This window comes from Ceratina calcarata, unplaced genomic scaffold (genome assembly GCF_001652005.2).
Source record: "Ceratina calcarata isolate Rehan_Ccalc_2016 unplaced genomic scaffold, ASM165200v1 scaffold44, whole genome shotgun sequence".
In the NCBI taxonomy this organism is placed as follows: domain Eukaryota; kingdom Metazoa; phylum Arthropoda; class Insecta; order Hymenoptera; family Apidae; genus Ceratina; species Ceratina calcarata.
The window spans coordinates 736,884-749,775 of NW_017167821.1; the positions used below are offsets into that span (position 1 = coordinate 736,884).

Consider the following 12,892-nt stretch of genomic DNA (forward strand, 5'->3'; position numbering starts at 1 on the left):
TTCTATTGTACTAGGACCTGGAACAATCCGCCTGTGCGTTGTCCTGATTATGCCAAGATCGAATAGTCGAAGAAACGCGATATGTATATTTGTACATACACGTATAAAGTAGGCAGTAGCTATACGAACATAAACGTAATGCATACATTGCAATTATGAGTTGCTACCAAGATCATGGATCAACCGAGACTCAAGAGTGACATGAACTAATAATTGTTATGATTACGACATTGGTCTACTTACGAAACGTTCAAATCGAAACCGCGCAGTGTTGAGCGTCGAGATGGATCGCGTTCTGTATTACAAGGGGTGGGTTTCGCTTACCTTCATCTGGGTCAGATGTAATTCTAGGAGTAGTCGAAGGAGTCGCGTGACACCGAACTTTCAATTCGTGTAACTTCATCGCATCTATGACGATCCGATTTAATAAGTACTTAGATACCTACTGCGCAACCATGTACTTGCTTATCCGCGTAGGTCAGCGGGTAAGTTGCGTGTGCAAATGTGTTTATACATGTTTCTTCGTTTCATTCGATTTCTGTCGGCATCGAGCCTGTCCACTGTGATAGCGCGTCGCCGAAGGTGCGCCTGAGAGCACCGGTACGTCAGAGCAGCGAATCTGATGCCTGTGCGTTAAAGTCCATGTATTTATTTATTTATTTATTTATTTATTTATTTATTTATATACGTAACGAAGGAACGGGGATTTTCTCTTTCGATGCAGGTGCACGGTACATGGAGAGCTCATATTATACTATGAAAGAGCAGCACAGCACGCTATCCGTGCCTCCGTACCGGTTAGTGGTTGCTGACATTGCAACGTAAGTATAAGTACTTCGTCGATCAGTTAAAGTATGGATACACGTGTCAAAAGTGACATCGCATAGCGTGCTAATTGTTCGCGAAATTTTACTTACCGTATAACGTAACATTTAATTTCTCTGAATTTTTTAGTCGCGTCGTTGATTTTTGTATCGGAATCACTTTGTATCTACGTTACGTAGTGTAGTAAAAGAGAAGTGTGTTCGCCAGATGAGTGAACATCGGAAGTGTCGCTACGTAAATAATAACCGTGAGATTGGTACCTTCGTTAAAGCGGAAATTGGTGTAATATAAGAGATTACCAACGCTCTATAAGCTTTCCTCTACTTATGTTATTTCTTAATTTCGTGTGTGCAATTTTTTCAACGAAGAAAAATTTACTCCTTCGCGGACGTATCTGTTGAGTTTGCAACAGTTTGCAATGTTTGCATTTATGTACAAATTATACGTATACAATAAATAACATATGACGATGTAACTTGGTCGACCGACAACTTAACAAAAAAGGGGAGACAATATGAAAATGCGACGCAATTTATTCGCATAAATCGGCATTTTTTTCTCACTTTCCTTATCGTACACCGCCTATACCTCGTCCAATTTATATGGATCAACGTCCGAAAAATGTTCGTGCCTTTCATCCAACGGACCCAGCTTACGGTACGTTGAATTACGATATCGGAGCGCTGAATAAGCGTCAAATACGACGTTTAAATTCGAGAAAAGGCATCGAGAGAAACGAAAATGAACTTTATCTTGGAGCGCATCCAGAAATCAAAGGGTTCATCTCAATTTTACTTAGGTATGCACATACATATTTATATACGTCGTATACTAAGTAAAACACATACACACGAATGTATGTACGAGATTAAAACGAAGTTATTCCTTATATGTGCGTACAGGTACGTGCTGCATAAGCAACCTTCGATGGACCTGCACGAAACGATAGGTGATTTTTTCAACAGACCGCGTCATCAAATACTCGTCGATCTTTTACAATACTTGTTGCAAACCGAAGAACCGTTTTCACTCGGCGATGGATTTCAAATGCTGACAAATTGTTGTCCTTAAATTTTGAGACACGTTTATCGTACATATTTCATGTAGTAAAAATATATTCGATTCGATATACATAGTTTTCGAAATAATCACGATACTCAGAATTTATGTATCCATTTCCGCTGCAAGTTTTGACAAGGATCAAACGTTTAGCGAGCCAACCGGAACAAAACGACTGACATCGAACGAATGACAATGACGGCATTAAATCATCATAAACGGCGAAACGTCGGCTCTTAATTGAACGCTGAAGTCCTGAGCGCGAAATGGAATCGGCATAGCACGGCGGTCAAGTCGCGACGTTCATGCCGATGAGTCGAGATGGAGTTGGAGAGTCTAGCCATCACCAGAGTCTACTACTAGAGCTGATCGAGAGAAGCGAGAACGAACGAGAATACTCGAATGCAGCCGAAGCGGCATCGTGCTCCAGAAGGAGCTGCTGCTGCTGTTGCTGCTCTGCTGCTGCCTGCCGTTGCTGCACCCCCAGTCCCCACAATCCCCTCAGTTGTGATTCGATCGTCACGGAAACTGGATTAAGTGTTTTCGGTCGGGAGTTGTTTTCTACAATTGATTTTCTTTTTACATTGTCGTGTCGGTCGTAGGTAGTCGCTTCGATGTCTCGTCTTTCGATGCTCGAGGCGATTTCGAAATCCTGCGGTGCTTTTATGGAAAATGGAGGCGACTACGATGAAAAGAGGAGAAGGTGATCGGTGTAGGAAGAGCCGCCGAGGAACGACGCGTACCCGTACCAGCTCGACGGTTGGTCGCGAAGCACCGATCGATTTTCAAAGAAACAACGCTGGTCGAAGATACGAAATCGTACAATCGGCAATTTTTAGACGTTAGGAACCCCTAATACACACGCAGCAGCCGAAACAAATGGATACCTAATACGAAACGACGACGCCGCCGCATCGTCGCGAGTTTAGTGCTTAGAGTTATGGTCGATTCGATCAGTGGCAATGAGAATGAGGACGCGCAGCCTGGATCGATCAAGGAATTAGAATAGTTGCCTGGTTTCCTCTTTCACCCTCTTCCTACCTCTCACCCCATTTGTCAAAACGGAAAAAAGAACGAAAGTGTACCAGGTACGCGCGTGTACACGTATATGGAACGGAACGTGACGTTCGGTAGACCCAGTGAAATCCAATGATATCCAGTGTACCACTGCGTTTCTCTCTCGTCCCCTTCGTTTTCTCTTACTCACTGTCTGTGTTTTTACATGTTACGCGTAATTCGTGTTCGCGAACATACGCGTGTGCATTCGATATTGTCGCTGGATATACGCGCAGCTGTACGCACGCCCGCATGTCTACGTGTGTGTGTACGTCGCCGATGTCAGAAGTTCATCGTATGAAAGCGATCGCCGTCGGCTTTGTTCGATAAGAAAAATGAAGCTAGACGCATAGGTGTGTACGTAGTGGTGTGAGACTGGTAGTGCGGTGATCGATCGACGACGAGTTTTGCCGCTTCGATGTTTTCACGTGCGCTGGATTCATAATTCGAATTCGAGGATAATCGAATAAACCCGTGTACGTAGGTACATAAGTGCGTGGTGCGAAAAGTACACGGTCGTTACCGGTAATAACGCGTGTGCGTGGATGTCGATATTGGAATAACGTGAGTGCGTGGGTTTTACGTATTTGTACGTCCGTTCGTACGTACGTACGTACTTGTGGTAACATGTAACGACATGGAAATGAGGCGCTGGCGCGAGTGTCACGGCAAAAGATACGCCTCTCGCTCTCGCTTCGAAAGCTGCTACTCTCCGTGCGGGTGCGAGTGTTCCGATTCGAAACTCGGCCGGAGGATCCACTCGCCCTCGCATTCGCGGGTGACCGCGTTCACCGTTTGCGTTTACGATTCAACTTCGTCGAAGGGCAACGCGCGTTTCCTGCAAAACTTTTATTCCATTCGTCCGCCCGTTGTATTCGATTTCGCTCGTTTCCGCTGATCGACATGCGCTGAGATCGAGCTACGCGATCACCGCGAAAGGGCCTCGTTCGCGATTTACGATCCCACCCCGACCGATTCGAAATCTTTGGCCATCGAGAAGAAAAATGCGCAACGAGTGGCTAAGGAACTTGTTCGCGATAACAATCTTCGCCCTTATGGTACACGGTAAGTTAACAATGTATTTACATATGTACATACATACATATAACGAATCGGGATTTCTGGTAAAACGTAATATGTATTATTACGAGAAATCGGGTTTCTTCGTTTGACTGCTGTGTACTTGTAGTTGTGTTGTATACATAGTAATGCAAGGTAGTAAAGTACGTACATAGATACGTACCAGATAGACGTTAGGTCAGAGGGTAAATCGCTACGTTTCGATTGAAATGAAAATCATAGTCTACATGATTCGCCTCTTTATTCGGTGCAGGACGGGGCGCAGCGATATGCATGTCCGAAGTTTATTCGGAACGAGTTCGAGCAAGCATATCATTTATTCTTATTTCATGATTCGTCTTGTTTTCAGATAAACGCGTACATGCGATAATGAAATAGAGGGAGCAAAAAGACTAGCGCAAGTCGTAACACTTGGACGATAAATCTGTTGTTCGAATCGCGCGAATCGATTTCTTTGTAATACAACGTTAACGATTAACGACGCAAGTCTCGAATAAAAATCGGGTAACGTATCGAAGTAATACACGTGATGTACACATGTATATATGTGCTACGTATTACATGGAAAAATCTTATATTAGCTAACCGGTTGATTTCGACGGATATCCGATATTCGAAGTAAGCCAAAGCTGTTCAGTCGTAGTCGCAAGACGATAAATAAAACTCTGATTTAGAACTTCCATAAAACCGGGTTAAGAAATATGAAGGAGTATCTTCCTACTTCGTTCTATGTTCTATCGCGTATGGATTGTGGACAGGAATCTCGGAAGTTGTTTCTTCCGATTCGCTTATCGCGTTAACATTTCAAGTCGACGTCTGCGATAGTTTCAGAGGAAATAAGCATTGTAATGCTTGATCTTCACCATTCTCTTTTACTTACCATATTACTGCACAATACTTATGAAATCTCTCCTGTTTCGTATGAGAACTAATGTATTCGATTTGGTACCGAAATTCGTTCTCGTAAAGTTAAGGGTCGCGAACAATTGGGGCAACACGTATTTAGCGCCAGTTGTGACTTGCCGTTAAAAGGATATGGTTCGAGTTATAGACATTGCTTGATCTATTTTTATCTGGAAAGTGATGAAACGAGAAGATAGCCGGGTGCAGAATGTACATATATAATATATACGAGACGAGACATTCAACGAAGTTATGCTCGGTCGGTGTCTAACAGTTAGACCGCGTACGACTATAATAGCGATTTCATACCAATAATTTCGATTCTTACCTATCAATTTTGCATTAAATGACATGTCTCGGGACCGTTTGCTTTCAATAATACTTTTTCTGTAAATGAACGTTCAGAGGGGGTGTAAGTACTGTGTATCAACCTACTTGCGATTTCGCTTCTGAAATGTTTGTAGTACTCAGTTATCTGACGAATGATGTACGTATGAATAGTTACAACATTGGATAATCCGCAATTTGCTGTGCCACGTATCTTTGTTTCATCAAGGAAATCAATTTCTAACGCAAAATGATGAACAAACTCGTAATAAGCGTAAACGCATTAAGTTTTAGTAACGATCGTTACACTAGTAGTGCAGCGACTATGTAAAGATACATTAGTAAGCACATACCTATGTAATTATGCGAGGCGCGGCGACGCGACGGTACGTTCTTTATACGCATACTACATACGTACGTATACAATCTATAACACGCTTTTAATACACCATATACCTATCTATGTATGTACCTACGCTAGTTTCTCGATTAGAGAAACGAGAGTGAAAGTAATGTAAGTACAGACACACGTACAAGTAGATATGGACCTAGTACGCATTGATCTTGTATGTATATGTGCAAGTGCTGTGATATGCGAATACTAACGTAAGATAATAAAACGAAAAGTACTGTACGCTACGGTTGCCAAAGCGTCCGAGGGTATCTAGCGGATAATGCAGACTGCAGATATACGTGTTTCGTTATCGATTCATAAAAGCTACGTGCATACTTGGAAACATCTTCGTTACATGGTACATCTTCACTGCTATTTCGTCTCCTCAGCAAAGTTGTACGTAAAATTGTTGTAGGCGAATAGAAAAAAGTAGAGAAGAATAGAAATCAATCGTCGTTTTGCATTTACGGAAAAATGTAAGAAATCGGCGGGTTTCGTTAAGAAAAATTTGGAGAAGTTCGTCGAGGAAGAATTGGAGCAGAGTAGGGTGGAACCCTCTTAGAAAGTACCCCGCGTCTTAGGTTCCCCTCGCATCTTAAGGAATTCGATGGTTATGCTCCCCTTCCGTCGTCTCCCACTCTCCTTCCTTACAAGAATATCCTTCTTAGCAGGGATCGAAAATAATGAAACTGTTTCTCTGTTTCCTTCTTTCGATCCCCTCCTTTCATTTCCTCGCCTTTCTCTCTCGCAAGTTTTACACGCAAACCCACACATTTCATTTATCATCTTCAAGAGATACGGTAAATGTATCGATTTCACGATGCGAACGTCTTATCGTGATTTAGAATAATTGTATAAAGATACGAAAGACAAAGAAATAAAAATAGTAATGCAAGGACTACGGTAATGGTTCGAAAATAGAATGATTTTCTTACGACGAGACTCGCGTCGCGACCGTTTGCAGCCGCAGCGTGCGGTATACTTAAGTATGTATTAGGTATGGATGTACGTATACGTACTTATGTACCCTACCGCTGGATACTCGCCAAATGCACTCTAGTACTTTTCGAGGTACCTTCTGTTCTTCTTTTATCCCTTTCAGCTTCTCTCCGATTCCATCGACCATGATCTACCATCTACGTCTACTACAGCATACGTATACGCGAGTGCATACTCTGCTTAAACCTGTATACGAGTACTATTGTATGTTCAGGACTCACGGTTTTTGCATTCCGAATTGTGCCATGTTTTTTTAATTACTTTAGTTTAAACTGAAAGCTTATTTCTAAAAACGTTTCGCGTCGAAGAACGTTTCCTCTCTTTTCTCGTTCTTTCTTTTCGAACGACTGTATATAGGTATGTACGCGATACAGGAAACAGGAAAATGAAAAGAAAGAAGTGGAGATGAAAAGAAGAAGATTTCGCAAAGCTTTCGGTTTCGTGAGGACGACAGTCGTGAAGAGCAACAGTGGCGAATCAATACTCACGATGCAGTCCGTAGCAGGGCCATAAGCTAACGCTTTATCCTGCGTTCGAATACCTTCTGCTTCCATCCTTTTCATTCCTTTTCGGTCTTCTAATTTCTGTTTCGTTGTTACGATTCTATACCTGCGACCTATTGTATTTGCTCTCTCATCGCTACCGAATCAGATGGTACGAATTAATTTACAATTCCGATCGTCCAAATCCAATATTATTCAACATTATCCGACATTATCCGACATAATCTAATAGCGTAGCAACGGGTCAGCCGATGTAATATTTCCATTCTTCTTTTCGTTAGTATATTCGTGATTGTCTGGTTTTATTGTTAGAGGAACGAAGTTTTTAAGGTTCGTATGACGAACGAATGAACGTTTAGTCTTAGACTCCAGAAAGGTATGCGTACACGTATTTAAGATCTATTTTTCGAAACCGTTGACATACTTTGACATTTATCGGGCCGACCGCGACAAACTGTCCCCTGGGTTTCTCCGCAATTTTTCTTTTGTGCTTGGTCGTTTCATCGCTTTTACAACGATGGATTAAATATTTTTAAACTATCTCGACGATGTAAAGAAAATGAATGAATGATAAAAACGGCTGGATAAGGAGGAGAGAAAAGATAGTAATAAAAGAGTAAAAGGGCGAGGGAGGGAGATGAGGACGAGAGAGGTTTGGGGCGGGTTAGTTTGATAAGGCAGGTGTGTTGTGTGTGTGTGTGTGTGTTGGACCAAGATAGGTTGATTCGGAGAAGGTTAGAGATCCGACTGAAATGAAACAGCAGACTGCTGGCCTGGGGCCTATAGGATAGAACCGAAGAACGCACGGCAAGAAGCCGTGCAAGTTGCTCGGTGTGCACGCGCGCTCACCATTCTGTTCGCTAGCGAAATATGAAAACACCGGAGGCGGTTTTAATTTAGCCACAATGTCTATTGTTTCCGAATACTGATGCGAGAGGACAAAAGGTAGTGTCTGTGTGTGCGCGGCTTAGCGATTGGTACATACTCGTACACGTACGTATGTATACATTTGTGCATCTGCACGAACGTGTTTGCGCCATGATAGACGTTTATAGAGCACGGTAAAAATGAAATACGTAAAATAGAGTAGTTTGTTGAAGCGGATAGAGTTAATCGAATTTTGTGAAAAATCGAATTCGGTATCATAATATTTTATAATTGACTCTTAATCGAAATTCTTATTTTCCAGGGCAATTGAGATCACCGCGCATAACGGAACATCCTTCGGACATAATCGTGGCCAAGAACGAGCCGGTAACGTTGAATTGCAAGGCGGAAGGCAAACCTCAGCCCGTGATCGAATGGTACAAAGACGGCGAACTGGTTCAAACGTCACCGGGTGACGCGAAATCTCATCGCGTTCTTCTTCCCACCGGTTCCCTCTTTTTCCTGAGAGTAATGCATGGAAAGAAAGAGCAGGATGGAGGAGTTTATTGGTGCGTCGCGAAAAACGAAGCAGGCTCCGTTCCAAGTCGAAACGCAACCCTGACCGTAGCAGGTAAGCCCGTCGACTTCTAAGTATCTATTTAACTAATAACTGAAGTGATTTCGGATCCATTCATGTTTTTGTCCGTCCTCGTTCGCGTATAATGAAATAACGATTAGTATGTCTAATTCGTTTTTAAACGTTTTGTCGAAAGTTGAATATGAAATGAAGGTCTTTCGGAAAAATAAGTAGCGCAAATAGTTACGCGTTACAAGAAAGGAAAACAAAAATGAAACTTTTTCAAGAGGATAGTGTGAGAATGGGAGAATATGCATATTCGATCGTGTACGCATACATGTGGAAAGGATGCGAGCTGCGGACGCGTGTATGTATCCGTGAAACGAGAAAAGAGAAGGAGAATAGAAATCGATACGAAGCTGTACGTATCTCTATAGGGATAGGGATAGGGAGGGAGCGCGTACATGTATGTATGGACAACCGAACGAGAACGAGAACGGGGCAACGTAAGTACACGTCAATACTAGGAGCTGCGATGTGTTGGTCGCGATGTGAGATGTGACGCAGCATACTTTTTCTCATCGTGCGCGGGGTATGTCCAAGCTGCCGTAATACGGATACTCGTACATACAGAGTCCATACACGTAAAACGATAAAAACTATGAAAAGTAACATAAAGGATTCGTGTACATAGCGTAGGTTGCAAGTACATCAGCCATACGAGCTTACGTGAACACGATTTTACGATGAAAAGATGAACGTTTTGGAAGTCATCTCGCGCCCTTTCCGATTTGAACATAATTAGTAAAATTTCGAACTCTCGCATCGTTTATGCGTTTCTCGAGCAGATCTACGTAAAAGATTAAGTATGTACCATGAACGCTTCAGCGATGAAGTTGAGATGAACTAAGGAGAAAGAGATCGATCGGAATTAAAATCTCGTTGCAATTTTCTTGCGATCGCAATCTTCGTGTCTACTTGGCATCGTGATATTCGATGAGAAGAGGATGAGGGTAAGGATGGCAATAGCACTGGCACGGCGGTAGGCGCAAACAGCAGTTATGGCCGACGGCTATGAATAAGGCTTTGTGCTACAACTGCGAGCTCCGAGTACGTATACGTACGCACATGGCACATGTATACGTATACATAGTTAACCGTTGAACCAACTCGCACCGAAATAAACTCCGGTTAAGAATTAGAAAAGGAGAAATAGTTGAGTGGAGAAGAGATCGCAAAAAACGATCGAAACAAGACGCGACGAAAAGCTGGAACAAAAGAAAGTAACGCCCAAATATATGTGCACATAAGTATATGCGTATGTATATGCTACGTATGTATGTACGCATGAGAAAGAAAAGATGCAACGGCGTATGTAAGTACTCTTCAAGCTCTCTTCATCTCCATTGCGGTCGATTAAAAGATCTTTGAACGACGTACACACGTTCCTGCGTGTGTATCATCGATGTACGAACGCGTACAGTGCACAGCGCACCTGGTAATAATTACATCGGTTACCAACAACGAGTTTTAAAAGACGAAGTTAATTCGTATGCGCCTACGTGCATTGTGTGTGTGTACATATTTATTTGGCTAATCGAATCGAGTCAGTCGCACACGTAGCTAGCTTTTTTTCAACATTCTCGTTTGTCGTATATTTGGTTCGGTAAAAATAACACCTATCCATGGTTTGGTTCGAACCCTCCGGTGTCCGGGGATCCCATTCGGCGTCGCTCCATCCAGCGCGTATCGATTAGCCAGCCGGACGGCACGGTATAGTATAGCAGCACCCGCTCTGTGCCGTGCCAGGGTTACTTCGCCTGGCTTTTAGGGGAAAAGAGCCGAAGAAAATGAGAACTGGAGGGTTAGACGAGAAAAAAGAGCGAGATACGCGTAGAAAGAGAACGATACAGCGAAACAGGGGGATAAGGTGAACTAGTAGGGGAAGAGTGTTGTGTAGCTATGGCCATAGCCTTTAATCCCAACGGAGAACAACTCTCCCTTCCGTCTCTCCTCCTCTCTTTCTCTCTTTATCTATTTATCTGTACCTCGCTCTCTCACCCTAAGTATCGACGGATTTTCTGGTACGAGACGCTTAAACGTTTTCGCCTGTTCGTTCAGTTTCTGTAAAATGTAAAAGTCAATCTGCCATTAGCGATGAGTTCGCACGTGTCAATAATTTCGGATTTTTCTCGACGAAAGTTTGTTCGTAAAGAACGAACTTGATACAATTTGAATCGTGCTCGATATGTTCTCTGAATGTACATAGAATTGTATAATTATATGAGATGTCGAACGTCAACCTTTCTCGTTCCCACACGCATTTTTGTTCGGAAGGTTACAAACAATGCGTAAAGCATGAGAAGATACAATAATTAAGTATTCTCCTTCTTCAAATGTATGTACTTATGTACGTAGCTGCATGTAACCACCCGTGTGCAGTAGTTCATGCCCGTACGTATTTTGTCAAAACGGATATGCATATGCATGTACGTACATATGCATATTTATCGTCAGATGAAAATGACGAATGGAACAGGAACGGAAAGTAAAAGCAGAGAATGGCGATCATTTATTGCAGACTTTTAGTTAAAACAGGAGAATAAAACTACTTACTTTTACCTACCATCGTATTAAATTCCTCGTTAAGAACGTCTCCTACGTACGTGGTTAAAAATTGTTTTATCGTTTACATATTACGACGAGTAACCGACGCGGTGCGGCTCGGCTGTGAACGCTGCGAAACAACGGCACCATTCACAATCCCAATGGTGTGTAGTAGGTATTTCCGGCGTGGACAGCTACAGTATGTACCTAAATACATACATGTATTTAGGTATAAGTTTGCGAGGCACGATCCCGATGGTTGCGGTGATGCTGCATATAAGCGTTGATCGCGAGACGAAATCTATGACCGGCGATAGATATCGAACAGCTACAGCTACATCCGCGATTCGCGTTCGCGCTCGTGCGTAAAGCTCTTCTGTTCAGGTTCGCGTTCGGTGTTCCCGTTCGGTTGGCGTTTACGCGCGATTCGATATCGATTTTAATTTTACTCGCTTAACTATTATGCTTTAAATAGCTTTATCTCGTATCGAGGCTAAATAGGCCGAGTCGATCGTGAGCGTTCGAGAAATCTGTACACGTACGCGTACGTAAGTTCTTACAAAAGTACTACGTTCATTAATATGTACTTTATGCCATTCCGTAGTGCTGTACGTAAATAGCTAGCTATGCAACTAATTCGATACGTATAGGAAGGAATCGCGTTTCCGTTCAAAGGCCGATGTACCTGCACGATATATACAATAGAGTATGCGCGCACGAGTACTTACATACAAACGCCACACCTACGGACACTATACTTTATTTAATCGAGTAATCGGTAATCGAGTAGTCTCATGCCGTTATCCGAACAAATGCGTACGGAAGTCGCTTATTCTTTCTATTTTTACGGGATTGGCTGCCTCGAAATAAGCGATTTACTATTCCCGTACCTTTCTTCGAAATCACTCGCGAAGCGAGAGATTCGTGAAACTGAATTACCGAACTGTATTATACTATATACGTACATCGCTCATCGAGTTCACACTTCGGGCTCACAATTAGAGGAAGCTTATTGTTACACAATACCGAAAAAGCGTGACATCCTTCTCCAAAGATAGCTACTCGATCGTTCGCTTTACAGTGCATACAATTCGTTGCCGCTATGTCGGGAGTTTCGAACGCAGAGTTCACAAATCATTTCGTATAACTGTCAATTTATTAATAAGCAACGCTAGTGGTCACACTATTACTATTGTTAGTATTATTTATGTTGTGAGTTTCGTCGTTTTTATTGCCTATGTTCCACAGGCGAGCGCAGAAATAAAAATTATATTATAACCGTAAGAAACTATCTTCGTGACAAGAAGTTATATACATATATATATATATATATGTAATAAGCATGACTATATTCTACATACTTACACGTTTACATAGTTGGTTGAATCGATTGTCTATCTATCGAATAGCCTCAGGAGGGCATGAGCGAACGAAGGAACGAACGAACGAACGAACGTACGCTGCACTCGCGTCTATTTATATCGAATCCGTGGGCATACCGGACCAGACACTGGCGCGTCGAAACTCTCCATTGCTGACTGCACCGACAATTCTTACTTCGCTACAATGATTTTGAAAATCTCTGCACGAATTATAGATTAAGGATGTATTGGCTATACAGTCAGTCCCAAAAGTTTATGCACTTTAGAAACGCATTTTTTAAAAAGAAATCAGACGTCGAAAGAACATTGCTAA

At 42.4% G+C, this 12,892-nt stretch overlaps 2 protein-coding genes across 5 annotated transcripts in view; both read left to right on the top strand.

The window, feature by feature from the left end:
* The first annotated feature begins 17 nt into the window (after positions 1-17).
* On the top strand, positions 18-1,956 carry LOC108627110 (uncharacterized). Of its 2 annotated transcripts, none has more exons than XM_026815326.1 (3): positions 18-644; positions 725-1,624; positions 1,728-1,956. In XM_026815326.1, the coding sequence occupies exons 2-3, from the start codon at positions 1,428-1,430 to the stop codon at positions 1,894-1,896; spliced, it is 366 nt and encodes a 121-aa protein (XP_026671127.1). In that variant the 5' UTR covers positions 18-644; positions 725-1,427; the 3' UTR covers positions 1,897-1,956. The 2 variants fall into 2 exon arrangements, with proteins under 2 accessions (XP_026671127.1, XP_017883653.1); XM_018028164.2 differs by having other exon boundaries at positions 18-628.
* LOC108627132 (roundabout homolog 2) overlaps positions 1,732-12,892 on the top strand; it is a 24,684-nt gene continuing 13,523 nt past the window's right edge. The window contains exons 1-3 of one of the 3 annotated variants that reach the window (XM_026815296.1): positions 1,732-1,774; positions 2,038-4,005; positions 8,336-8,644. In XM_026815296.1, the coding sequence (XP_026671097.1) occupies positions 3,945-4,005; positions 8,336-8,644 (370 nt within the window). In that variant the 5' untranslated portion in view covers positions 1,732-1,774; positions 2,038-3,944. Of the gene's footprint in view, positions 1,775-1,962; positions 4,006-8,335; positions 8,645-12,892 lie in introns of those variants that run through there. The other 2 variants (XM_026815295.1, XM_018028212.2) reach the window with 2 other exon arrangements.